The following is a 27,563-nucleotide window of genomic DNA, read 5'->3' on the forward strand; positions in this document are numbered from 1 at the left end:
TAGAAGTGGATGACTGGGGCCAATTTTGGAATCAAAACCCCAGTCTCTAAGAAGGGCATTTCATACTCTAAGAGCCAAATTCTCCTTTCTACTAATATGTGGTTTGCAATCCTATTTATTCCCTTAAAATTCCTCCCCTTCAACAAGCCGACGTGCAATTTACATGTCCCCATAACCTTTTTAAACCACAGCAATTTGTTCGGCACCTCTAAGTTTATAGTGCTTCTACAGAAGTACCTGATTTAATCCTGAAAATTCAGCTCAGTAAGTCCAAAGCTAATGTAAAATACTAGGAAACACACAATATAAACCTGAACCAAAATATCATGTAACATTTAATAATTGTAAATATATTTATTACAATTTACAGATTAGTTAAAGTTATATACACAAATATAATTTTAGCTATAAAATCCCAACAAACTGGTTACATTTAAGTCACTGGATCTGTAGAAGCCAATTTAGTCTTCTAGTCCCCTAAATTCACCTCCCTTAAATTATACAAAAATAAAATCTGATAGTTTTGATTTCAAGTTAAAGATGAAGAGGTGCTGTTATCACACTGCAACACTCAGAAAAGGAAATTTTACCTGTCTGTATGCCTTCACATGCTACATTGATACTTAAAGCACCATTATAAGACTTTAAATGTGTACAATGTTCAATTACAACTTCCAAGTTTAACTTTGTTCTAACAACTAGGATTGGGATGAAATGACAAGAATTTTTTCTCCTTCAGTCCAACTTAAAAACAGCCCCTTCTGTCCTTTTTGTCACTGTCTCGATCACTTCTTTTAAAGGAGGGTAGGAAATGGGAGAATTCTTCACCAAGCTTTGACTGTACTCATTTGGTAGTGAGGTTGGAATCCCAAGGGAACAAGTTTCCAAAATCCAATCAATGTCAAGCTATCCCATTATTTTCAACTATGCAGAGGTGCTATATTTCAGACTAAGCCGTGAAATAAAACAGTATACTTCAGTCTGGTTTTAAAAGAATGCCTATACATTTTCAGAAAGCTTTTTTTCAAGGCAAATGATCCCTTCTTCCCAACTGACACAGCTGGTGCTTGAAACCAGCCTGTTTTCACAGTGTTACAGCAGGACTCTGCAAATGCATCCCCTACGATTACCTAAAGTGGAGGTGCACAACACACGTTGAATAAGAGCTCTGCAAAAATCGGACCAGCTTTCAAGTAGTTGTACTCTTGGCGTGTTTATGTACGAATACATATATCATCACTGGGGGCAGTTCTTAGAGCAAACCAGACAGAAATAAAATAATGACCAGGTAGACTGTAAACTGAGGTAGTAACTCTGCAAGCACTTCTGACAAAAAATTTGTTCCCACACTGAAACAAGTTCAAACTTAAGAGGTCACCTGTTCTACTCATGTTTTCCATTACCTGCAACAAGAGGCACGTGGGGCAAAAACAGACCAGTAAGAAGCGGATCAACATTACCTCAGCCTAACAGAGGCACACCATGTCGAGCTAAACAAACTAAGGACAACCAGCCACTGCAAAAACTTCAATTCAAAAGTAAATTCTGGGCTCAAAATAGTAAGCCTTTCTATTGTTAAGTCTATAGTACCATCCTTTCCTGAAAGTTATAGGCCTTGTCATTACTTCCCTCACTAACAGTAGAACACAATAAACTTGGAGATTAAGTCTCTATTTTACATTGCAAACTGGAAAATTCAGAAGTGCCCATTTCCAAGTTTATAGTGTCACCCTGACAGGTTTTAAAAGTGCCAGTGCTGAAGTATGAGATTAATAACACTGGTTTTCTGTTGACAGCATATAAAACAAAAACAAATTGCTCTGAGATGTCTCCTAGTTTCTTCCTAGGAAAATTCTTGGCTTTTCAATTTAAAAAGTAAATGTCTATGATGCAACTATTACTTTTTGGAGTCTTTTACAACAACTTCTACCTGTTGAAACACACAAAGAACCATTTAACTGGAACGACAATCACACACACAGAACCCTCTCCAAGAAACAGTTTGCACAGAAGTTAAACGTGTGAGATGTTAAAATTTGGCAGAAAGATGCAGCTTTCCCAAAGCAGCAGAGAGTGCTGCACATAAGGGTTTTGTGGCAGTCCTTGGAAATATCTCAGGTACAATTTAACCTATAAAAGCCCACCACATATGTCCATCCAAAGTCATTTTTAGAAGGGAAAAACAAAGTTAACACAAGGTAATTTAAGTCGGTAGCATATACAAGATCATTTTCTTAACCTTAAAGCTAGAAGGACCACATCACTGAAATAAAAAATATAGAGAGAAAACATAAAAGCCCATTAACTTTAAAATGTTGGGTGGGGAGAGCCCAAAGTTTTCAGACAGGTACACATAATTTAAATTAGAATGGAAAATGGGCTTTGAACCCTATAAATATTGTTTCCCAAGGAAATCAGTTTTGAAAATGCAAAATTCCACCTTAAAAGGTCCCCTTTACACCTCAGCAAGCACATGACATCAAAAAATACATCCAACTGAATCAAAAAAGGGAGTATTAGAAATCACACCATCTCATCCTTCATTACCAGGGCTTGCCTTCAAACCTGGCCATCTCTGAGTGGGATCAGTTACAAAAAAAAATATTAAACTAGGTCACTGGATCCAAGCTGCATATCCTCTTAAAAAAAAAAAAAAAGGACAGCTGCCAATTTTTGTTTTTAAAAGAAACCTCTCAAGTAAGAGGTAGTGTATGCTCAAGTTAGAGGCCGTCAAATCATCTTAACATTGCTTAAAAGCATTAAGTCCTTTGAAGCCTGTTTCCTGGAATCTATTGAACATTCTTTCTCTGTGCTCAAACGTCAAGCAATATCCAATAGCATCTTCTGTTTCTTGAATTCGTTTCTGGAACCTGCACCCATCCCGTGCAAATTCTTCCCATGGTCCTTTGCGGTCCTCATCACCACTTATATAATACTCAGTAACTTCTTCAAGGAAGGTTACCTATAAAGACAAAGACTAATTTTAATCATGTTCTAGGATCTTAAAATCACCACTGAAGTAATTAACCCTTTATGCTACTAATTCTTTCAGAATATCAAATATCGAAATATCTTACAGGAATATTTGGTTTCAACTGTAACAGAAGAAAAAAGTAAGTTCTGACTGACTAGATGGCATCTCAGTAAAAAGTGAGCAAACTCCATCTTGATTTCCTTCACACACACACACACACACACACACACACACACACACACACACACCTGCCCCCATTTCTCATCCTGTCATCCCGCCTCCCTCCTCTTGGCTTTTGATGTTAATAAAATGAATCCAGATGGGGAACTGAAAATTTCCTGATGTTGTCAGTCCTTGTTTTTTTTAATCCTTAGGGAAATACAGTTCTGTGACACTCTTCCTCAAAAATGACAAATGTTTCCCAAAAAATTTTCCAGAAATATTTGAAAGTTATTAGTCAATATTAGTCAATGCTTTTATTACAGCACAAAAGCTTTAACAAGATCTTCACCGATTTCTAGTCTTCCTTTTTCCTTTTAAATACGATTTCACTTTTCAGTGCTTTCCAATTTTTGCATCATAAACACATAGTGTTACTCTTTTATTACTACTTTTGTAATGAGACTATAGAAAAAGTTATTTAGTAAACAAAATGCACCCAAATTAACCTATCTTTAAGGTTATGTTACCAGGAACGCCTGGGTGGCTCAGTCCTTAAGCGTCTGCCTTCAGCTCAAGTCATGATCCCAGGGTTCTGGGATCAAGCCCCACATCGGACTCCCTGCTCTGCAGGGAGTCGGCTTCTCCCTCTCCCACTCCCCCTGCTTGTGTTCGCTCTCTCGCTGTGTCTCTCCCCGTCAAATAAATAAAATCTTTAAAAAAATAAAAAATAAATACTATATACATGATTTCATGTAAAGAGTTAAAGTCCCTTTTAATCCCTACTTAATTTCTAACATAGAAGTTTCTTTCAAACACAGCAAACTACGAAAGTAAATACTTGCTTTAAAAATATGTTCAATAGTTACATCAGCTAATCCCATCGTGGCCTACTCCTTTCATTCCCTTTACATCAGGCCACGGAATGCCCTCGAGGACAATTAGCAGGTATGTAACATCTTACTAGATATTGCATTCTAGAGTTACTCATTGTGTCACTAAAATAAATAACAGCAGCAGCATTTATATATGTTTACCACATGCCAGGCTCATTTCAGAGGACTTCATAATTTTTATCTCATTTAATCCTCAGATCAACCCTAAAGGGTCTGTACTACTATCACCTCCATTGGATAGATAAGGAAAGTGAGGTTAACGACTTGTTTCCAATCACACAGCTTCCCTCTGGTGTAGTAATCAGGATTCAAACCTGGAGTGTGGCTCCACAATCTGCACTGTGTTATGTCAATGACACAGGCGTTTTAAGTCTCATTCTAAGAATCAAGCACTACCCATTATTCCCACATACCTAAAGAATGGCAAGTGGTCAAAGGCTGCCAAAATAATTTTACCGTATTTTAGACATAATCTTTTATAAATGATCCTTCTTGTTCACAGTCAGTAGTCTCACATCTACTTGACTCATCTCATTTTTGCTCAATGAGCAAGCCAAAATGAGACATGAGACTGGCCTGAGGTCCCTGAACAATAACAGCTACCAATTAAAGGCAAGGCGATGAATGAGGAGTTTTACACACTCATCTCATTTAAATCATGCAATAATTCACACAGTATTTATAATTATTATTCCCATCAGATAAATGAGTGAACCAAGGCCATGAGAAGTCAAGTTACTTTGCAGGTCTGGCTGTCTTTCCAAATTTCTTGGCCCTAACCACTCAGCAGGAGGGAACACAGGCCTCCAGATACCAAATGCTCATTCTGTTGTTCCACTTCCCAATCAGGCCTCGGTTTTTTAACCTATTCACTAATAGGTTTTACCTACAGGTTTACTAATAGGTTTTAACCTATTCACTAATAACTAAATAGGTCATTTTGTCAGGGTCCCCTTAAGAGTAAACAGAAAAGATCTTTTATGACAGCATTTACATAAACGTGAACTAAATTTTTAACATGACCTATTCTACAGGTGAGACATAAGGTTATCATCATGTAGAGATATTTTCTACCCAGGAAGTATCTCAAAGGAATTAAGCTGGCCATCTGGAGCCAATAGATTATGGCACTGTCCACCTGAAACTTTCTAATGCGGCAGAATCTGAGGTCAAAAATAACTTATCCTTCTTTGTCTTTCAAATAAGTGTAGAGGAAACTAAAGAAACTTTCCCTCTACAATAAAAGATACCCTGTGTGTTTGGGGGAATTCCTCTCCAGTTAATAACTTTCGCTGAATAAATAGTAGAGGGAAAAAATAAAGCAATTCCAAAGGACCTCCCCAAATAAGATTAACTGGACAATGTGTTGAAAGAGTAAAACGTTTTAAGACGAGCTTAGGAACAGGAAGCAGCTACTCCAGATAAACCAAATAGGTAACCATCATTGTTACAAATGATTATTAACCTGTAAGTGGCCACTGATAACTAGTATTACATTCTTCAGAAACGGCAGTACTATTTCCTGTATTGTTTTATTACTGTCAATCAAAATCATGTTCACATCAAAAAGTTTTTACACTGAAATTAGTATCTTCTTTCATGGCAAACTTGCTACTTGGTACTATTATCCCTCTGGGCTCTAATAGGAATGAAGACACTTGTTATCCTGTAAATAAAATATTAGGTGTCCGCAAATGACATACAATTATTACCATTTAAATACTCTATAACGGGACCTGACCAATCTCCAGAAGAACTGTGTACACACAAGGTGTAATTTTTCTGTTCCGTAAAAGAGAAAGAAAAGTTGAAGATTATATGGAAACAGCCCAGAGATACAAACCCAAATGAAAAGGACACTTTCCCGCTAACATCTATACGATTTTCGATTTGGATAGAACAACATTCCACAAGAAGGGAAGAAGGCAGGTGGTGGTTATATCGGGGGGGGGGGGGGGTCATTTCTTAATCCAAGTACAGAAGCTTAGAGCCCTTCCTCAAAAATATGCTCTACTATGCCTCCAGAAGAGTCATGCTACTGTATTTAACCGTATCAAAACAGTACCAATTATCAGGCACGTTAAAAAAAAAAAAAAAAAGAAACAAACCTTTTTTCTCTTGATATGTGCGTGTCTTTCTCCAGAAAGAACCCCACCGGGTACCAAGTCTGGACCTTCACTTTCACGGCTCCCTAACAGCTGCACCTCATAAGACAGTAAGGTGTGACAATCAGAAATGGCCACAGTGGGCTCAGATGGCCCCTCTGAGTCGCGACCGCCTTTCCAATTTTTCCCTGATGTTTGAAAAGGAGCCTTAAAATTTAAAAGGTTGTAGGGGTCATCGGAATTACAGAAAGAGTTCCACAGTTTGAGACTCTCTGCTTCATCTGCACTAGATTCCCAGTCATCTTCCTCCCCAGAATTATGGTCAGGAGACTCGGGAAGGCTTCCAGTCTGGGGAGAGTTCTCTAGAGCAGACTTGTCAGACGAATCCTTCTCTGAGTCAGAAGGGTCTCCAGGAACAACTCTGGCAGCAGTCTGAATTGTTGCCGTGAAGTTTCGGGGATTATAAGGATCTACACTATAGAAAGAGTTCCAAAGGTGAAGCCCTTCAGGGTCTTGTTCAAGGTCTGATTCGGAGAGAGAGCTATCACTATCAAAACCATCATCCTCAGCTTCCTCATCCCAATCCTCACCTTCGGAATCAGAACTTGTTTCCAGGTCACTGGATGCACCTCCCAAAATGTAATCTATCAGCCTGTTACTACAAGCTGGCCTGGTGGAAATGGGAATGTCATCTTCTAGGTCTGAGGAGTCCCCGACACTTATTTGGTCCTCTCCAGGCTCTTTCTCCACAGGTACCTCACCAGACGGACAACCTTCCGAGGGGTCCTGTTTTTCCAAAGCAAGTGGAACCTCTTCCGTCAACGATGCGATCTTTCCCTCGGTGGGTTCCTGGGCGGTTCCGGAAACGGCTCCAACAGAGGGAACACACTGTGTGGGACTATCTCCGTCGGGTTTCAGATCCATCCGGAGCAAGCTGTGTTCCTCCTCCAGGCTGTGGTAGCCATTATCTTGGTCTGGGGTGGGTAACGCTTCCCCCTTTCTGGCCTGCTGAAGGAACTCCAGCCGTTTCGTGCGAAGATGGTGGATTTCTGGCAGGCCCTCTCTAGAAAGAGGCGGACATCCCTGCCGCGTGGAGCAACTGATGTCTGCCTTCAGCGGGTGGGGAGGATCAAGGTCTTCAGTCAGACAAGTGCCGTCTGGGCTGAGGGTCTGGAAATCAACAGGCTCGCCACTTCCCACGCTGTTCTGATAGCCGAGCCCCACCCGGGGCAGGCAGTCCCGATAGGTGGGGTTCAACAAATAGGAGACGACGCTGAAACTGCTGAAACTGCTTAAACGCCGAACTTGTAGAGGGCCGGCGGGCGAAGAGCCAAGTTCCCGGTTAGAGCACAGATGGCCCTGAAGGCCACTCGGTAACAGCTCCATTCCCCACAGCTGCTGCTCTAACAGAAAAGCGTGTGCGGCAGGGTCCAGAACTCTAGCCTGGGCTTTGAGTTCCAATTCTAGATCTGAGGACGAGCACTGCCAGTGGATCCCCTCCTCCAGCCAATCGAGGGGACGGGCAGCAGAGTCGTCCGAGGGGTCGAGCCGCAGCGAACTCAAAGATTTCTGCGCCGGGGGGACGGCTGGGTCCTCCCGAGCCTTCAAGGCTCTGAGAGCGCTGTAGCCTCCAGCAAAATCTAGCCATCTGGTCGGAATTATCCCGCCGAAAAGCTGGCTCCAAATCAGCAGCTTCTGAAGCAAGCTGGGGAGCGGCGCGAAGAGCTGGGAAAGCAGCTTCATCCAGGAGCCGGTCTGAGGCTGGGGCTGGGGGGAAGCAGCCAGTCTGGGGTCCCCGGAGTGTTCCGGGGCAGGAGGTGTGGGCAACTTGGAAGTGCCGGGTTGCGGGCGCCGGGAAAAGGGCAGCCAGAACCGGGAGCCCGGCCGTGGCCGCGATCCGTCTGCTGCCGGCTCCATGTCCTTGTTCTAGGCAGTCTCTCGGGGCTGCAGGTCGGGCGGGATTCGGAGAGGCCTAAGCAGTCTTGGCCTTGCTGTGCGGCGGAGTCGGAGCCCCAGGCCGATCGCCGGGCCAGGAGAAGAGCCACAGGGGGAAGCGGCTTCGGCCGCGAGCGGCAGACCACAGTCCGGAACGGCAGGCGCAGAACGCAGCGGCCGAGACGACATTCATCCTGGCGGGAAGGAGATGTCCTAGTCCGCTCGAGGCCTCTCCACCATAGACAGAGCCCTCCCGCGGCGACTGCGACGACTTCCCAGAAAGACGAGCCGTTAAAAAAGCCCCTCGGCAGCGCGACCCCGGAAGGGCTGGGCAGGCGGGCGCGGGTGGAAGCGAATCCCAAAATGGCCGCCGGGCCAGCGCGGAGCAGGACACCCACAGGCAAGAGGACGAGACGAAGGACGGCGGCTAGCTACGCCACCAGCCCCGCGTCGCCCAACGTCACTCGCAGAGCCCCGGCGGGCGGGCCTTTCCGGACTCCTCCGAGCGGCCGCTCATTGGTCTCGCGCGGTTCCCTGTCGGCTTCCTTACTCTCGGCGGACCCAGCACGCGCGCCGGAGGTTGCATCAGCCGGGCCGAGGTTCTACGCGTGCGCACTTGTTCCCGGTGGTCTCCTAGGAGACCGCTCCGCCTCCGCGTCCCCCGCCCCGCTCTGCCCTGTGGGCGAAAGGGGAAGTTACCAGATAACACGAGAATTCCCGGAAGCCTTTTTAAGGGCCTAATACACACCCAAGTGTATACACTTACCTTTGACTTGCAGATTTCGGGGCTCCTGTATTGTTGAGTGCTAAGTAGATCATCCGCAGGAGATCTTAGTATAATAGGAATTGGCAATACTGTGTAAATACATGTCTGGTGTTAGGACACTAATAATTTGGAGTGAATAATAAGAGGCAAAACCTTAAGTGAAAAATAAGTCATTCGTATGCATTCCTGCCCCTTCGGTTTTCGGGTTTCTAAATCACTAGCTTTGCCTAGGACCTAGCTTTCAGTATCTGACCCACATACATCCACGAAAATGTGAACTTCTGTTTCTCAGGTGGTGTCCCTATTAGACTGTCCCCTTTCAGTGGGGCAAACCGAAGTCGCAGAGGCGGAAGGAAACGTAGCCCTCAGAACTGTTGACTCTCTCCTATGCTTCTGAGCAGGCAACACATTCAAGTCCTATCTGTATCCTGAGCCCCCAGAACGGCAGGATACAACCGACAAAGAGGGACGCACAGACCATTATCCTTTGAAAAAATTTTGTCTGATAATTTTAATTGCTATATTTGATTCTGTGTTGTGAGTTGGTCTTAATTCATTTCTTTATTTCTACTAAAAGTTTTTCATTGACACCTCTGAAGTCAAGTATCTATTGCAGAGGGAATGTGGCAGTCTTGTGCACTTAGGGACGGCAGATCTTTCTGGAGCCAGGAGGAAGGCAACTGCTCCTCCTGCTTCATTGGGACTGTTCAAAGAACAGCTACTTCCTTCTAGGAATCTGAGATGTCCTCAATCTCTGTGGTTTACCCCTTATTATCTGATTTATATCTCTGGAAATATCTCATTTTCAATCCTAAGAACTTCAGAAAAACGTATTAATAGGAGTCAGCTTAATAAAAGAGCTCCAAGCATGCAAATTAAATACTTGAAGCCTCAGTTTCTTGGTTGTCAAGTGAGGCTAATAATTCCTCTTTCAACACGTTGGTGAGAGAACTAATTCTATCTAATACCTAGACATAGTAGGGGCATAAACATCAGCTAATGTCCGTTATTTATTGGCTAACAATTGTTTCCTGTTGCCCACACAATAAAGGCTCCGTACAGCCTGTCCACCTACTATACTTTATCAGCCTTCTCTTCCTAACTTCCCTTACTGCGTGTTAATACTGTAGAACATTGGACATGTTTCCTGCCTTTACTCATGCGGTTTCTCGGCCAAGAAAGCCCTCTTCCTTCCTGTTATGCAAGTACTCATGCTTCAAGGTGCATCTCAACTGTCAACTTCTTGAAGTCTTTGCCCACCTTCCCAGTCAGAATTCTATTATTATATACTATGTGAGCACTTAACACGCTACACTATGTATACCTGTAAATGTTCTTACCTGCTGGTCTCAGCTCCTTTTTTATTTCTTTTTTGACAGAGAGAGAGAGAGACCGTGAAAGAGGGAACACAAGCAGGGGGAGTGGGAGAGGGAGAAGCAGGCTTCCCGCCGAGCAGGGAGCCCGATGCAGGGCTCGATCCCAGGACCCTGAGATCATGACCTGAGCCGAAGGCAGATGCCTAACGACTGAGCCACCCAGGTGCCCCCTGGTCTCAGCTCCTTAAGGGCTGTATCCCAACACCTTGCCGAGTGGGTCCCAAAATATGATCTGGGCACCCCTGGGGATCCCATTTTAAGACCCTTTCAGGGGGCCCTCAAAGCCAAAAAAATATTCATAATAATACAAAGCTGTTATTTTCCTTTTTAACTCTCACTTTCTCCTGAGTTGTGTACAGTGGACGTATATCTTCTAGAGGACACGTGATAAGTGATCTGGCAACAGGTGGAATGCAAAAACAGGAGATTGGAGTTGTCTTCTATTAAAAGCCAGCTATGAAAGACATTTGGGGGAAAAAAGGTCACTCTTTTGCTACAATTTTTGGTTTTGAAAAATAATTTTTCATTAAAAGTGTTGTGTTAAAAAAAAAAAGTGTTGTGTGGGCGCCTGGGTGGCTCAGTCATTAAGCGTCTGCCTTCGGCTCAGGTCATGGTCCCAGGTTCTTGGGATCGAGCCCCACATTGGGCTCCCTGCTCTGCGGCAAGCCTGCTTCTCCCTCTCCCACTCCCCCTGCTTGTGTTCCCTCTCTCGCTGTGTCTCTCTCTATCAAATAAATAAATAAAATCTTTAAAAAAAGTGTTGTGTTAACATGTAGTGGGTTTGTTATTTTTAATATTTAAAATTTCTTCAGCTTTGGGGTGCCTGGGTGGCTCAGTCGTTAAGCGGCTGCCTTCAGCTCAGGTCATGATCCCAGGGTCCTGAGATCAAGCCGCATCGGGCTCCCTGCTCAGCAGGAAGCCTGCTTCTCCCTCTCCCACTCCCCCTGCTTGTGTTCCCTCTCTCGCTGTCTCTCTCTCTGTCAAATAAATAAATAAAATCTTTAAAAAATAAAAATATAAAAATATAAAAATAAAAATAAAAATTCCTCAGCTTTGAGTTCTTAAACAGTAACTCTTGATAGATATAATACTCATAAACAAAAGTTCCTTGGTGTCTTCAGTAATTTTTAAGAGTGTAAAAGGGATCCTGAGACCAAATAGTTTAGGAACCCCTGACTTAACATGTTGCCTGGCACATAATAGGTGACCAATAATGTTTGTTGAATGAATGGAAGAGTATTCATAATTTAAAATAACAACATCTTCCTTATGACTAAGCCTTTTGCTTTCTACTCTCAACTTTGTCATTAACACCACATTCCCCCGAAAAACATTTCTTAAAGCTTTCTTGAATGAGCCTCCCCTTCCCCATCTAGTCGTTGAATACATAATTTTATTTTCCTCACCTTGGAAGTTGTTCTAAAGGGAAAAAAACCACAATCATAAAGTACCAAAAACTATAGAAATACGTGACTTTGTCCAATCAGTCCCAACAGGGTAAAAAGGGGTGTAAACTAGCCTCCTCAAGCCTGCTATCAAGTAGAAGGCAGACGGAGGGTAGGTCTGGACACAGAGATAACAAGGTGTTGCCATGGCTGCAGGCATGCTGGTGAAGACAAGAAGTCCTCGGACTGGTAAGCTGACTGGCAGTTTGGCAAAAGAGAAGATTTAAACCTCAGTTAAGTACGTTTATTTTAAAAGATTTTGCGGGCCTGACATAAAGGGTATATTGCTTTTGACTTCATGTTTCTGAGCCGGTACCACCTCCAAAATCTTATTTCTAAGTATCCCACACTTTGGGTGGCTACCACCTCCCATCTTTGCAACACACTGCCCTGGTTATCAGCCCCCAGAAACCCTCCTTCACTTCCCTGCTCACCCAGCGTGAATTCCGTGGTCCCCTTGCAAAGACCCTTCACACTCTTGCTCTTCTCTGGCAAAATTCCAACCCTAGTTAAACCCAACTACCCACTTACTCTGAGTCTACACACTTGCAGCCAATCATTGCGGAAGCACTCAACCGAGCCGACTGACTTGCTTCGTATTTGTGATCCCAAATTTCATCAGTGCCAGCCACTCCCTACAGCACTGGATAGTTCCACTGTAGCTTTGTTTCTCCCACACGCAGACGGTCTCACAATGCCTGTTCTTCCAATTTCCAGCATTCCCGTAAACACACATTCTCAGCTTAGGATCACACCTCATACTTCATTAGGAAACCAGATACAACTGGACATAAACAACCTCATCTTTCCACCACTAAGTCCACCAATCTACCTGCATTTGGATCCACTACTCCTGCCTTCAATCCCATGACAAGAAAAGCAGCCTCCTGGATCCTGTCCTTTCGTGTCTACCAAAGGAATTATGGCCTCCCTTAGCCCCTTTCCTGTAACATGTAATTTTCTCTCTCAAGCTTCTAGAGCACTCACATGCAGAGTTACTATCACCTATCTTAAAAATTAAAAAAACCTGGGGCACCAGGGTGGCACAGTCAGTTAAATGTCTGACTCTTGGTTTTGGCTCAGATCGTGAGCGATCTCAGGGTATTGAGATCAAGCCCCGTGTCAGGTTCCGTGCTCAACGTGGAGTCTGCTTGAGACTCTCTCTCTCCCTTTGCCCCTCCCCCCTGCTCTCTCTCTAAAATCTTTTAAAAAAATAAAAAATTTAAAAATTTAAAAAACTCTCCCAGATTCATGCCCCTCCAAGTTTCTGTACCATTACAGCAAAGTTTCTCAAGAGTCATCTATGGTTATGGTCTCTACTTTCTCAGCATCTATTCTCTCTTCAGCTGCCTCCAGTGTAACCTTTGTCCCCACTACTCATTCAGACAGCCCTCATGGGGTAGCTGGCTGGCCCCGTGGGTGGGGCATCAGACTCTTGATCTCAGGGTCATTGAGTTCAAGCCCCACCCTGGGCATGGAGCCTATTTAAGAAAACAACAACAACAACAAACAACCCTTATCAAGATCGCCAAGAACAGTTTAGCAAGTCCAGTCCTCTGACTGTGGTGGGTTGAACTGTGTCCTCCTAAAAGATGTCGAAGTCCTAATCCCCCAGGACTTGTGAACGTGACCTTATTTGGAAACAGGGTCTTCACAAGTTAAGATGAGGTCATTAGGGTGGGTCCAATCTGGTATAATTGTGTCCTTATACAAAGGACAGACACACATGCATGACACACATGCACATGCAGGGAGGACACCGTGTTACATGAAGGCAGAGATTGGGGCGATGCACCTACAAGTCAAGAAATATGAACCGTTTCCAGCAAACTACTAGAAGGTAGAAGAGGCATGGAACAGATTCTCCCTCTCAACCCTCAGAAGGCACTGACTGCCAACTCCTCGATCGTGGCCTTCCAGCCTCCGGACCTGTGAGCAAATTAAATTGTTGCTTACTTCACCCAGTCTACGGCGCTTTGTACGGCAGCCCTAGGATATGGACAGTACTTTTCTTTGGGCACTCCCTTGGTTTCCCAACAATTCCAGGGGCTCCTCCTCTTCCTCCTCTGAATGTTGGCCTGTATCAGAGCTCAGTCCACCCACGTGTTTTTTTCTAGCCTAATCCAGGTGATCTCAACCCCATGCGGATGATGTCCATCTCTAAACGCCAGGCTGACCTCTCCCAGGAGCTTCAGATTCCATTCTCTGGCTTCTCCACGTGGATGTCCACATATCTCAAACTGATCATGATCAAAACAAAACTCTTTAAATAATAATAATTTTATTTACTTACTAGGTAGGCTCCATGTCCAGTGTGGGGCTTGAACTCACGACCCCAAGATCAAGTGTCGCAGGCTCTACCGACTGAGCCAGCCAGGTGCCCAAAACAAAACTCTTGATTCAGCTCCCCCAAGCCCATCCTCCCAATGCTCCCTCAATGGCTGCCCCCAGTCCTCCTCACCCAGTTGCCAAGGCCCTAAACTTAGAGTCACCCTCACTTCCTCTTTCCCTCAACTCCACATCGAATCCATCAGCAAATCCATGGGCTCTACCTTGAAATTCACTAATTGTCTCCAGAATTTGACCACTTCTCACCACCTCCCCAACCCCCCTGCCCTGTCATCTCCCTCCTAGACTTCTGCAACAGCCTTCCCTGCTGCTTCCCTTCTTGCTTCAAACAGCCAGAATGACCTTTTAGTTATTATTTTATAAAAGATTTTTTTTGAGAGAGTGTGTACGCAGGGGTGGGAGTGAGGAGGGAAGGGGGAGAGGGGGAGGGAGAGGGACAAGCAGACTCCAAACTGAGCGCAGAGTCTGAGGTGGGGCTTGATCCCACAACCCTGAGATCATGACCTGAGCTGAAACCAAGAGTTAGATACTTAATCGCTTAACCACTTAACCCACTGAGCCACCCAGGCACCCCAGGGCACCATTTTTAAAGTGTGGTCTTTCTACCACAATCAGAATGACCTTTTAAAAATGTAAATTGGAGCACTACAGTCTCTTTCTCAGAATCTTCCAAGGGTAGTCCCATCACACTAAGAAGAAAATCTGGTGTTCTGACTTCAAAGTTCAGTTCAAGTCTCTCCTTGTGAAGCCCCCTCTGGCTGCCTGGCCCCTCGCCTTTCCTGCCTCATCCTAAGACACCGCACTGTAATTCTTTGTTCCCGGGCCTGCCTCCCTAGCTGGACAGGGAGTTCCTTGATGACAGATCCACATCTTTGTCATTTTCGTGGCTACACTGCTTGGACGCCCAGCCTGACCCAGAGAAGGCCCTTAGTGTGGTCTGTTGAACAGAACCCTCAGACATGGTCCAGCCACCAAAATTACCTCCCAACTTAAGAATGCTGCCTCGTTTTTGACCTTTTAAGTCCAATCTAATCTTTGCTCCCAAATCCCAGCCAGTCAGGTTATTTCATTTTTGGCACCTCTCTTTGCACTCAGAAAACCCAGCCTCCTGGGCTTCTTTTGTTTCTCTTTTCCCTGAGCAACCCCTCTTCCTCTACTCCCAGCTCCCATCCCCACCCCCTCAGGGTGGTTCAGATTTCTGCCTCATTTGGCCAAGAAATTTCCTCAACTAAGACTCTTGCCGGATTCAAGTTCTAACTTTTAAAAGGTCCACTGGGATTTGCCCAGAACTGCCGTGACATCTCAAAGACCACTTGGAAACCCAGCAAGATAGGTAACACTTCCTACTGTTTACTACTACTGGAAGTCCCGTGGAAGCCCCACAGAATTTCCCAGGGTGAAACAGGACACCCCACTGCAGAGTTTTGAAAACTTCTGGGTGAGATGCTTGAACAAGGGTCACATGGCCTCCTTTTTCCATTTGGCGAGTTCCGTTCCGGGCTACAGCTCTGCTCTCATGACTTCACAGTTGTAAGGCACCTCAGAGGTTCAGTTTCCTCTTTTATAAAATGTGGTTGGTTAAATACCACCAGGCGGTAGACTTCTTAAATGCAGAGATTGTCTTGATTTATCTTTGTAACCCTCAGCCTGGTACATGGCCCGGGGCCCAGTGCACAACTCCAGGAGCCGTATTCTTTGTGAATGGAAGCATGCCAAGGTAGCACTGGTAAACATGGTAAACCTTTGTTGACAGAATGAATGAATGAGCCATATAGGCTTCCCATGGTAGTTGTGATGGAAAAATGACATCACTTATATATAAAACACTCTGAAAACTAACAAATAATATACCAACTTAAGGGGCTGTAAGTCTGAGGTTGCCCCAGGCTTGGAGTCAACCCTAGATTCAAATTCCAGGCCCAAGGCCGACTGGCTGTGTCCTTAGGCCAATGACTTAATCTCTCTGAGCTTGTTTCCTCATCTGTGAAATGGGGACACTACTGCTCACCCGATCGAGTTGTTTTGAAGCTAGATTTGGCAGGGCACAGTGCATCTGAAAGGCACCATTTGTAAGACCACCAACCATTACTATTTCATCTTGTACACCAGCTGCTTTCATCGAAACATCAACCAATCTTAAGATGCTAGTTTTGTTTTTCTCAAGTGTCATTTATTAGAAAATACAATTCCAGAGAAAGTAGCAGATACAAGGACGTCTGGGAAGTGGGTACAGTACACAGACCTCTTTACGTCAGGGGCACAGAAGGTCAAAATAAAATGAGCTACGGGCAAAGAGCCAGTAACACAACTATGGTCCGTTCATCTGGAGAAGTTCCATCCCTGTCCCCACCTCCCCCACCCCCTTCCCCACAGTGGCTACTTGATCCTTGACATTTTGAACCTAAAAGAAAAGTTTAGATTTCCTTGCTACCCTGTGGCTTCAGTGAATGGAGCTTCTTTCTCCAGTTATGGAATGAGTCAGCAAAGGGGGGGACTTCTGATCCTTAGAGCTGAGAAGGAAGCTGGGGAGAGGGATGGTTGAGAGTTTCCTCAATTACCTCTGTGCCCCCATCATGGGGTACATCCAGCCAAGTCTGGTTTAAAAAGTTCCTATCAAATTCGAAGTCTCTCCCTCTTTTTCCAAGGAATACAACCCTCTGGAGTAAAGCGCAAGAGTGAATCTGAAGTCCATCTGGTAGGGAATAAAGAGTCTAAGAACTAAGAGCCCCAATCTCTCCCTCCCAGCTCAGCTCCAGGGGATCAACCACACCCTCCACTCCAGCCTCCTCAAAACCAAAGAACATCACTGGAATCCCCCACCCCAGGCCCCTTTCCTCCACTTAGGGCATCCCTTTGGCTCCAGACTAAATAGGTTTATGGCCCCACAGAATGAGGGAAATTCTTAAAAAAAAAAAAAAGTGACAGAAATGGAGTTTGGGGAAAGCAGCACACAAAAAGGAGAGGTGTGGTGGGTTGACGGGAGCCCCCTGGCATCTGCGGCCGAGAGGCCCCTGCCCAGGGCCGGGACGCCCTTGGGTGGAAGCAAATCAGAGCTGAAGCAGCACTTTATCCCACCGGAGAAAAAGGAAGGGAGAGAGACCTATGGAGGCGCACCCCCAGCGTATCTGTGGGGACCAGATGGTCCCCAGGGGGGCCGTGAGAATGGAGGGGTAGAAGACAGTATTCAGGGCAAGTCCTAGCAAAGCAGGGGAAGATGAGATGAAAAACTCCCCCTGAGAGAGCCCAGGTCCCTGAATACAGGTCCTCTGCAGAGCCCCATTCGGGAGGCCCTTCCTTACACACGTAGGTATCACATCGCTCTCCTTTGGAGGCAAAATCAGAAAGGCCCCGCACAGGCCTCAGTCCAACACACCCACCCTCCCCACCCTCCCCGACCTGCCCTCAGAGAGGGAGGGCTCTAACCGAGGACCCACTGGGCCCCTCCCCAAGTAAGTCCTATAGATAGAAAAACAAAAACGAAAAACAGACAAGCAAACAAACAAAAACCTAAGGAAAAGTCCAATAAGAACCTTAATCATACAAAAAGTCCAAATAGTCTTCCTCTCTTGCCTTCCGAGGCATATGTGAAGTCCCTTCTCACGAGGCTTCCTGTCCAGTCAGGACAACATTACTATTTCATTTTTTAAAAATAAAAATAAAGATAATCCACCCACCCTCCCCCCAAATGCTACTTCATACAGCCCACCCCACGCACCCCAAACCAGGCATTGCTCCCTTGACACAAGGTAAACTTAAAACTTTGCTGCCACCTCACAGCCTCCAAGGGGCTGCTCATCACAACCAACCCAAATTCACTTGGCAGAGGAGGGGATAGCAGAGAGCATCTTACTCTCCCTACCTCCTGTCACAGAGACCCGATCCGCCTGGACAGAGGGGAGGGCCACCAAGGGCCCTGCCCCTTCGCAAGGAAAGGGCCCCTGGAGCAGGGGACGAGTCCTCTCCCTTGGCTCCCCCAGCGGCCTGGGGTCCTCGGCAGGGGAGGGGGGAGGGGGGAGGGCTCTGCTGGGCTCACAAGGTCTCGTGACTTCGAGATCCCAGTGCGAACCAGCCAGTCTTCTCCTGGGCCAGGTCCAGCTCTCGCAGACGGATGTGCACCTCACCAAGGAGAACGTTCTCCCAGAATCCTTGCTCACTCAGCACACTCAGCTGCAGCTCCCGCTGCTGCAGGTCTCCCTTGGGGATCCCATCATACACCAGCTGCAAGCGCAGAGATTGGGAAGAGAGGGAACACAGAAGAGGGAGACGCTTAGGGCCATGGGGGTTTGATCTGGCTGAGGCTGAGACCACTGAGCTCCCCAACCAGAGTCCAAGGGGATAGAGAAGGCACTTGGAACCCCAGAAGAGCTTTAAAGAACTTCGTTCTTTGCTCAGAGGTCAGGCGGGTGAGGGCTTTGTACTGGGCCCACCGCTCATTATTGGCAAAGGACTCCTCCCCCTGCCCCCCCACCCCCACAGGACAGGGCCCAGGCCACGCCCCAGCTGTGGAATCCCAACCCTCAGGGTCAGCAAACTTGTTTACGGGAAGGGCCAGATAGGAAATATTTTAGGCTTTTGAGGCCATAGGGTCTGGTCTATGTCATGAGTACTCCATCCTGCCACTGCCACATGAAGGTACTTAAATGGATGGGCGGGGCCACATTCCAACACCACTTGACTTCCACAAACAGGTGTAGTCAGCTAACCCCGACCCCGGGCATTCCTCACACACCATCTCATTGTACGTGGGGTTGCAGGTTTTCCGGGCCACTTTGGTTTTCTTCTTAGTGGTTTTCTGAGGGTCAGGGAGGAGGTAAATCTTGACGTAGGGGTCCGGGTCATTCCCATCCTGGAGCAGTTGCTACAAAGGGAGTGGAAATTTTTTAAAAATTAAAAAAAAAAAAAAAAAAGAAGATTCCCAGGTCTGTGTCTTTTATCACCATTCCTGTGATCACCACCGCCCCCCACCTCGGCCCAGCCAGAGACTCTTATCCCCCACACCTGGCTTCTTGCGAGGCACAGGAATGTACGTCCCAGCTCACTCCATTCTGAGAGAAAGCTCTCCCATGACAATATGAGGTGTCCTACTGAAACATCAACCTGCTAGCCTATTATACCCAGTCTATACTTCTCATACACATGCTCGGGCATGCCATCCCGTGGTCTGTTTTGACTGAGCCATCATGTCCCTAGATATCTTCCCGCCTGGCCCAATGTCTTTGTCTAGTTTGTCATTTGATCCAAGTAACCCCCAAGAGGTGGAAGATGAGTCAGACAGATTAAGTTGTTTGCTGAAGGCCAGCCAATTAGGGCTTCATCCAGCCTGATCCTTTTAAAACTTAAATTAGGGGGCGCCTGGGTGGTTCAGTCGTTAAGCGTCTGCCTTCGGCTCAGGTCATGATCCCAGGGTCCGGGCATCGAGTCCCACATCGGGCTCCCTGCTCCGCAGGAAGCCTGCTTCTCCCTCTCCTACTCCCCCTGCTTGTGTTCCCTCTCTTGCTGTGTCTCTCTCTGTCAAATAAATAAATAAAATCTTTTAAAAATAAATAAATAAGTAAATAAATAAAAATAAAACTTAAATTAGATTTTGTCATGCCTCTGCTCAAACACCCTCCCATGGTTCCCATCTCACTCAGGGTAAAAGCCTGACTGACTGTGGGACCCAGGCTCCGTTCCGCTGTGCTCTCTCCAACCCCATCATCCACTCTTCTCCCCTTTGTTCCGCAGCCTTCAACCGCAACGACCCCCTGTACTCCCAACACACCCCAGGCAGGCTCCTGACTCAGGGCTTTTGGATTTAACTGCTCCCTCTGCCTGGAACAATCCTCACCTCCTTCCATCTGTGCTCGAATATCTCCTTGTCAAGGAGGGCTTCCCTGACCACTCTTTATATAACTGCCATGACTTCGCTCCATCCCAGTATCCATCCTCTGCTTTATTGCTTGCCAGAGCACTTAGCACTATCTGTTAAGTGCTCTGTATGCACTCTTTCATTTAACCCCCCCCAACTCTACCAGGCAGATACCAACATTATCTTCATTTTAATAAGGCTCAGAGTAAGGGCGCCTAGGTGGCTCAGTCATTAAGCAACTGCCTTCGGCTCAGGTCGTGATCCCAGGGTCCCGGGACTGAGCCCCGTGTCGGGTTCCCTGCTCAGAGCAGGGAGCCTGCTTCTCCTTTTGTCCCTCTCCCACACCCCCCAACTGCTTGTGCTATCTCTCCCTCTCAAATAAATAAATAAAATCCTTAAAAAAAAAGAAAAAGGCTCAGAGTAATTAGGCTACTTGCCAAAGTTGGACAAGTACAAGAAAGAGAACCAAATGAAGACTGTGCGTATACTTACCAAGCCCCGAATATGCATCACCATAATGAAGAGTTTATTGTTTTTGTAGGAGATGGACAGCTTCACCTCCCCGCCCACCTTCCCGACAGGCCGGGCCCATGAGCCGTCTACAGGGACAAAGAAACGCAAGAAAGGTCATGAGGCCAGTTTTGTCCCCATCTGGTGCCAGGCAGATGTTTCTGTTTTCTTCTCCCCACCCTCCATCCCCATATTTTCATGTCGGTCTCCTGATACCCGATGGGGGAACTGCCAAGTAACGTCTGTGAACATGATTTAGGATTGGGTTGAGATGGTCTATCCAATGTGTGTGTGTGTCATCACCAACTGAATATCCTGTCCCTGGGAAACCTGTGTGAGGAGCTCTGGGCCCCACAGCCTGAGTGGGAAACCAGATCCTCTAGCCAGTAAGCAAAGGAACAGAGACAAGTCAAGGGAAGAGAACTGGGAGTGGGTGGGTGCAGGAGAAAACTACCCCGGGAATGGTTCGGGGAGGTTGGCAGGAATGTCACAGAAAAGACAGTGTACCTGAGGACTTGGGAGCTACGCTGGTGCCCGCAGCCTTCTCATCTCGGGGCAGGGGGTGAAAGAAGGTGTATACCAAATCACACTGAAATGAAATCAGAGACAGAGTCATTCTTCAATAAGACAACGGCCCCATAAAAAAAAAAAGGAAAGGGACTATTCTAGATTAAAAGAGGCCTATGAAATGGAACAACCAAATGTAGTATGTACTTCTTGTTTGGATCATGGCTCAAATCAGCCAACTGTAAAAAGAATTCTGGGGATGACAGGGAAACTTTGAATATGGACTGTGTATTGGATGATATAATGATACTATAGTTATAGAAGAATTTATTTTTCAGAGTTGCATAGTGACTAGGAACAGAATGTCATGATGTCTGTGATTGACTTTAAAATACTTCATACAAAAATAAGCAACTATGGCAAAACATTAACTGTTTAGGTGATGGACATATAGGCACACATTATACTGTTTCTCTGGCTTTTTCATATGTTTGAAAGTTCTCATAATAACAAATTTTTTAAAAGGAAAAAAAAAACCTAGGTCACATCAGGTCAAAAGCAGTCTGTTCTTCTCTGCCATGCCCTCCCCCATGGACACACACAGATCTCTCAAGCAGAGAAGTACCCGACCCAGCCCTGGACAGAGACCATGAATTCTACTCTTCTTGAGAATGTTGCCTAACTGTGTTAGGGAAAACAAAAACTAAAATGTGAAAATACGTATCCTAACATTAATAGTGGGAAAAAAAATGGACATAATCTATCTCTCAAGACGCAAATGGTTAAGGAGATTTTGGTATTGCAAGTCAAAGTATTAATCTGGTACATATATTTAAAGTTGCGCTCTAAGAGTAATACTGAAGCTATGACCAGTATAAAATGGTAAGAGTCACATTTGCATATAGATAAATAGGAAGGAAAGATGGAAATGGGATGAGATGATCTGTGTGTGTGTGTGGGGGGGGACTCCTGATGACTGTATTTGTTTTTATGCCCATTATAACACCAAATTGTAATACCAATTGTTTAAAAAAAAAAAAATCTAGGTAAATAAACACACTCAGCCTGCTCAGAAAACTCCTTTTCCTCAAGAACCCCTTCCTTCCCAAGGTTCTGATCACTTAGCACTCTGGGATGGCTTCTGATACGTAAATGTCTCTCTCCCTGCTCCCGGAGGCATGCTTTCATTGCATTTAAAGGCACGACCTGAGAGGCGGGAGCCACGACCCTCCTCCCCCCTTCTTTCTTTCACCCCCGCTTCGCCTTCCTCCTTCCTTTCCTCTTACGCCTCCTCCTCCTCCTCTGCAGAGTCAGACCCAAACAGCCAAGTCCCGTCCTTGACCGCCAGGGGGCTCGCCCCCTCCCCGCTTCCCGCACATCCCCCCCACCCCACCCCAGCGCCCCGAACAGCCCGGAACAGAGGAGAGCCCACACACCTCGGCCACCTCGGCGGCTTCGTGGGTCAAGTGCCGGATGTAGCGGTTTAACTCCTCCCTCCGCCGCTCGGCCACCGCCTCCCCCCGCGAGCGGCCAATCACGAAGCGACTAGGGAAGCTGGCGAGGCAGGTGGGCCGTGGGAATGCAGGAGAGGCAAGAAGGGGAAAGAAAAGGAAGAGGCGGCAGGCTTTCATCACATTTCATTTGCGTTTTCAGCGACCTGACCCACATTTCTCACCAGCCGGCCCCATTCCTCCCACGGCTCCCCGGGGCTGCGCCAATGTCACACTCAGCATCTCACGCAGCAGTTCCAGGAACCCCAGACAAGAAAGCCAAGCTGTTGGGCAGTCCTAGGGCTCCCCCAGAAGTGCCTCGGGGCTCTGGAGGAGCCCGCAGTCTTCCCCATCAGGGTAAAAAGTTCATTTGAAAATTCCTTTTAAAAAATGTGTGATGACATACACAGGAGATAAAATTTACCATCACAACCATTACAGTTCAATGGCATTAGATACACAGTATTGTGAGACCATCACCACCATCCATTTCCAGAACTCTTTCATCTTGCACAACTAAAACTCTGTACTCATTAAACACCCTATTCCACCCTCCCTCCCTCCCTCCAAGCCCTGGCGACCACCATTCTGTTTTCGGTCTCCAGGAATTTGACTACTCTAGAGACTCATAAAAGTGGAATATTACACAGTATTTGTCATTTTGTGATTAGCTTATTTCATGGAGCATAATGTCCTCAAGGTTCATCCATGTTGTGTCAGAATTTCCTTCTTTTTAAGACTTAATAATATTCCATCATATGTATATGCCAAATTTTGTTTATCTATTTATCTTTTACTCTTCAAAAGATAAACTTTAAAACATCTTCAGATCCAGTTAGTCCTCTGCCTTTCGCTCCAGTTTTCTCTCTCGGTCAGGTGGACCCAAGCTCATTTTCAAGGCTGGACTGAGAGAGTCAGGAGATCCCGGCCAGAAGGGGGCGCACGTGTTACGACACTGATTACCAGGCCAAGAAAACCAAGCAGATCTTGGGAAGGGTAGTTTCAGGATCCTGCAATCCTGCCGGCCCCCTATCCCTTCTCCTTCCCCAGGACCCCCCTGTGCAGAGACGAAAGGGGGCAGCTACCTGGGCAGTTGGGAAGAAGGGAAGAGCAACCGTAGCTTATTGTGTAATTCCTGGAACTCCTCAAACGTCCGTTGGATGTAAGTGGCCTCGTGAGTGTTCTCTCGCATCACCTTTACCACATAAACCTGCAAAGGTCCAAGTCTTAGAGAATACCTGACAAACCCCGTGCACCGAATGAAGGGAGTGGGTAAGGGAACACAAGAGGGGAGGGGTGTGTGCGTGCGTGTGTTGGGGGAGTCCACTTTCCAGAAGGAAAAGTGCAAAAGTGTCTCCAAAGGACAAGATGATACAGATGTACATTTGTCCTGCACATGGTTCCTAGGACCCTTGACCCAGACGGAACAACCATGCAGTTCAGCCCCCTGATTCCAGCAGCCCCCTCGGGCAGGGGAGAGGCTGGGTCTGTGACTGCACTGCCCGGAGCTCAGGATGCTCACAACTCCAATGCCCACCGTGCGGATGTGAAGAGAAGGTCAGAACCGCAATATGCTGGGGGCGGTGGGGAGCAAGACAGGGTCAGATTGAAGAAAACACTTACATAGCCCTTGTTGGGGTGGAAAGTCTTCTCGTGGCGGCAGAGGAAAACATCACTGATGCGGCCAGAGCTCTTGAGTGTGTGTGTTCGGGGGGCAAAGGAAAGGGTCAGCCGGTCGTCTGAGCCTGTGAACTTCATCTGAGCCAGGTTGTGGATGAAAAAATTGAGCTTTGTGGCTACACTGCCCAGGCTGGACTCAATCAACCTGTTGGTGCAGGAGGATGGGAAGAAAAGGATGTAACCACGGACCCAAGTCCCCACTGCCTGGACAGAGCGATCTCCACGAATATCCCTGGACACCTGAGCCTAACACTCAGCTCAGACAGAATCATTTTCCCTGTGTAATATCCTTATAGAGTGCTTGACTGGCACACAATTATCTACATGCAATTTATTCATGTGAATCCTGGGGTCTCATCTCCCCTCGCTGCCCTCCTGAGCCAAAGACAGTTAAACCAAGGTAGGAAACCAAGGTAGGAATTAGGGATTCCACGATAGGGTCAGCATGAAAATGTCTACATACAGGAGACCTCCAGTATAGTGGAACCTTACCAAGCACCGTTCAATCTAGAGATTTCAGATCAAAAGGGAGGTTCTATGTGAGACCAACAGAGAAAATTTAGTTCGCCAAGTTCCAAAAAGAGTGCGTGATAAAACAGAGCATCGCCTACACGGACAGAACTGTAGACATGAGTACAGAGACACTTCCTCGCTTTCATACCGTGTGCCTAAAAACATTGCCAAGTATGGGAAGATGGAACCATGGAAGTCCATGTTTTGATAAGTGCAAGGGTTCTGATCCAGAGAGCTGAGGACTAAGAAAACTCCATGTTTGTCCCATAAACAAAGTCTTTGACCAAGACCTGGCGAGAATGTAAGAGATTGCTATAGCTCCGTACACAAAGGTGAGCTCCAAAGTACAGACAGAAAACGGAGTCGGGGAAGTCAAGTGATTTCCCTAAGTCGGAGGCAAAGTTAGGACAACAGACACATGTCAACTCTAGGCTCCGCCGTCTGAGCTATGTCTTCCCCGTTTCCCTAGCCCCACTCCTCCCCGTCGGGCAGCCCGGAAGTGAAGGACTCGGGGGGGTGGGGGGGCACTGTTTTGTGCACGCGGTGTCACCTGGTGAAGTAAGTAGTAGCATTGGCCTCTGTGTCCTGAGGCCTTAGAGCATCATACACATATTTGAGGTCCTCCAGGTCTGAGAGCTCGGGGATCCCACAGGACAACATCTAGAAGGAAAGCAAAGATGGAGAGAGGGCACCTGTAAAACCAGACATTCTTGCTGCTTCCCCCCGTAAGGCCAGATTTGCTATAGCTAGGCTCCCTAACCCTCCTAGGCGGTGGCAGACGGATGCTGTGGGCAGGGGCTGGACGGCCACAGGGAGGGAGGGGCTGGGGCGGGAAGTCAGATACCGCACACACCGCTGTCTCCAGTAGTCTGGGCCCTGCCTTTATCTAGACCTCAGAGAAGCAAATCTCCAGAAATCCTTTGAAGCAAGCCAGGGGCGTCTTAAAGATGGTGCCAGATGATAAGAAGGAGGGGTTCAGAAAGGGATGGAGCTCCTCACCAGGCCCAGGAGGTTGAGGAAGAGGTGGGTGTGCTTGCGAATGAGGTTGTAGGCTTGGCAGCAAAGGTCAACAAAATCATGGAAGCGGCTGGAAGGCTTGTCACCTCCGTTGATGACATACGCCATATCCGAGGTGAAGACAAAGGGGGCACGGTCCCTGGGCCGAGGGGAACATACAGGTAGAAGGTCAGCATGGAGAAGGAAGCCCCCCACCTTGTGGGGTACATCAGGGAATGCCCCTCATCACCTGTGGGAACCTGGAGAGATGGGGCTCTCCCTAACTGTTCCCTTTTGCTTTTCCAACCTTAATCTCAAAAGATCCCCAGAGACGTCCTTCATAGATTCCTTGTGTGTGCTACCAATATTTTCTTCCTGGATAGCTAACTATTCCCTTTTGCTGCGGTTTGGGCTCATTTCCCCTTGCTCAGGCCTCAGCAGGGAGGGAGAAGAGCTGGTCCCCACCTTCTTCTGTAAGGCCCTGCAACTACTTGACCTCTTTCTCAGGCTTTGCTTCTCTGAAGCTGCTCAGCCCAGGGGCTCAAGTGCAGCCCCCTTCCATGAGAGGCTTGTGTTCAGCCCGGAGCCACTTCTACGGACCTCCCTGCCCTCCACATGCAGCCTGGCTTCAGGAGACCACTTACCGCTTGATGTTGCCGAACATCTGTGCATGGCCCAGGAAGCGGCCAAAGTCTATGTGGAACATGTGGCCGGTGGTCTTCAGCATGATATTGTCATTGTGCCGGTCACAGATGCCCAAGACGTACGTGGCCACGCAGCAGCCGGCACAGGAGTAGATGAAGTTCTCCACAGCCTGGGGTGGGGGTGTGGGGAGGCAGGCAGATGGGAGGAGAGGACAGAAAGCTGGCTCTGAGGGACTCCAATGGCCACGGCCAGCCTCAATCCAGCCAGCCCTGCTCTCATGCACACCCCGCCACACACAGACACCTCTCTCCTGTCTCATAGGTTGTAAGGAGGTGGAAGGCTGGTGTGCATATCTCCACCACTTTATCTGCCATTCATCATCCTCTGCACTTTTCCTTCTTCTAGGGAAACTGATTGGAAAGAGAGTGAACTTATCCGGGAGCCCCGACTTGAGCAGCCCTGACTGAAGAGACCTTAATAGACAGGAAGACGGATGTTTACCACGTTCCCAAATGGTTGTGACTGGCTCAATTAAAGCGCAGCCCTGAGGCAGCCGACTTCCGGGTCTCTTCCTGACCCTGCTCAGAATTCTCCGGGCTTCTCCCTGCCCCGTAGACACCTTCCATTCCCAGGGTTCTTGGTAGCAGCTAAATGCTAATCTAATTAAAGTCACTTCACTCCAAAGAAGAGCTGAGGCAGTTCAACACTCCTAGGAGGGTTTTACACTTGAAAATCAGACATCTCTAGCTGGTAAACTGTGTGAGAGATGTTTTTTTAAGTATAAAACAGGAGGGAGGGGTGGCTAAGATCCACCTTATTTCATCTGGTCAACATCTGTCCCCCTCTCTGTCTCTCCAAGAAGTACAAATAATGGAATTAGCAAATGGATACCTTTCACCCTCTGAATCCTCTTTGTGAGGTTTATAGAATTTCTAAGAATTGAAGAAAGACTCATCAGCAGAGGGCAAAAACTGGCACAGCCAACAAGGAATGTACAGACTTGAGAATGAGAGAAAGCTTCCCAGATAGAGAATGTATGCCCTCCCTGCCTCTCTCTACAAATTTCCCCCCATCCTTCAGGGCCGGGAGTCCCAGGCCCTTCCAGCTCCCACAGACTCCTCCCCCATTGAGCCCCGACAGCCCCACTGCCACCCCCATTCATCCAGCACTCACTCTTTTCTCTCCCAAGGGTCTAGGGGTCTTATCTCCCAGCAGTTTCTTGACCATCCACAAGGCGTATTTCAAAACTAGCCACATGGAACCCCCTGCCCAGTCACTTGTCTAATTAAGCCAGGTGGCGAGTCCACAGGAATCTAAGAACAGAAAGTCTATAAAGAAATCACAGAATGCACCTTCTGGAAGGAAAGGA

The 27,563-nt window shown here is 46.9% G+C and overlaps 2 protein-coding genes across 4 annotated transcripts in view; both read right to left on the minus strand.

Annotated features, from left to right (window-relative positions):
- Positions 1-317: 317 nt before the first annotated feature.
- On the minus strand, positions 318-8,666 carry PPP1R15B (protein phosphatase 1 regulatory subunit 15B). The gene is made up of 2 exons (XM_036075894.2): positions 6,138-8,666; positions 318-2,962 (listed from the first exon to the last, which is right to left on the minus strand). The coding sequence occupies exons 1-2, from the start codon at positions 8,049-8,051 to the stop codon at positions 2,741-2,743; spliced, it is 2,136 nt and encodes a 711-aa protein (XP_035931787.1). The 5' UTR covers positions 8,052-8,666; the 3' UTR covers positions 318-2,740.
- Positions 8,667-16,153: 7,487 nt separating this feature from the next.
- The window catches only part of PIK3C2B (phosphatidylinositol-4-phosphate 3-kinase catalytic subunit type 2 beta), a 63,994-nt gene continuing 52,584 nt past the window's right edge, over positions 16,154-27,563 (minus strand). For all 3 annotated transcript variants that reach the window (XM_036075895.2, XM_036075898.2, XM_078078292.1), the window contains 10 exons: positions 26,194-26,363; positions 25,553-25,709; positions 25,104-25,213; positions 23,984-24,185; positions 23,446-23,570; positions 22,307-22,424; positions 20,871-20,952; positions 20,346-20,452; positions 18,735-18,863; positions 16,154-18,223 (listed from right to left, as the gene is read on the minus strand). In XM_036075895.2, coding sequence (XP_035931788.2) covers positions 18,035-18,223; positions 18,735-18,863; positions 20,346-20,452; positions 20,871-20,952; positions 22,307-22,424; positions 23,446-23,570; positions 23,984-24,185; positions 25,104-25,213; positions 25,553-25,709; positions 26,194-26,363 — 1,389 coding nt within the window. In that variant the 3' untranslated portion in view covers positions 16,154-18,034. The remainder of the gene's footprint in view (positions 18,224-18,734; positions 18,864-20,345; positions 20,453-20,870; positions 20,953-22,306; positions 22,425-23,445; positions 23,571-23,983; positions 24,186-25,103; positions 25,214-25,552; positions 25,710-26,193; positions 26,364-27,563) is intronic.

Source organism: Halichoerus grypus, chromosome 7 (genome assembly GCF_964656455.1).
Source record: "Halichoerus grypus chromosome 7, mHalGry1.hap1.1, whole genome shotgun sequence".
Classification (NCBI taxonomy): Eukaryota; Metazoa; Chordata; class Mammalia; order Carnivora; family Phocidae; genus Halichoerus; species Halichoerus grypus.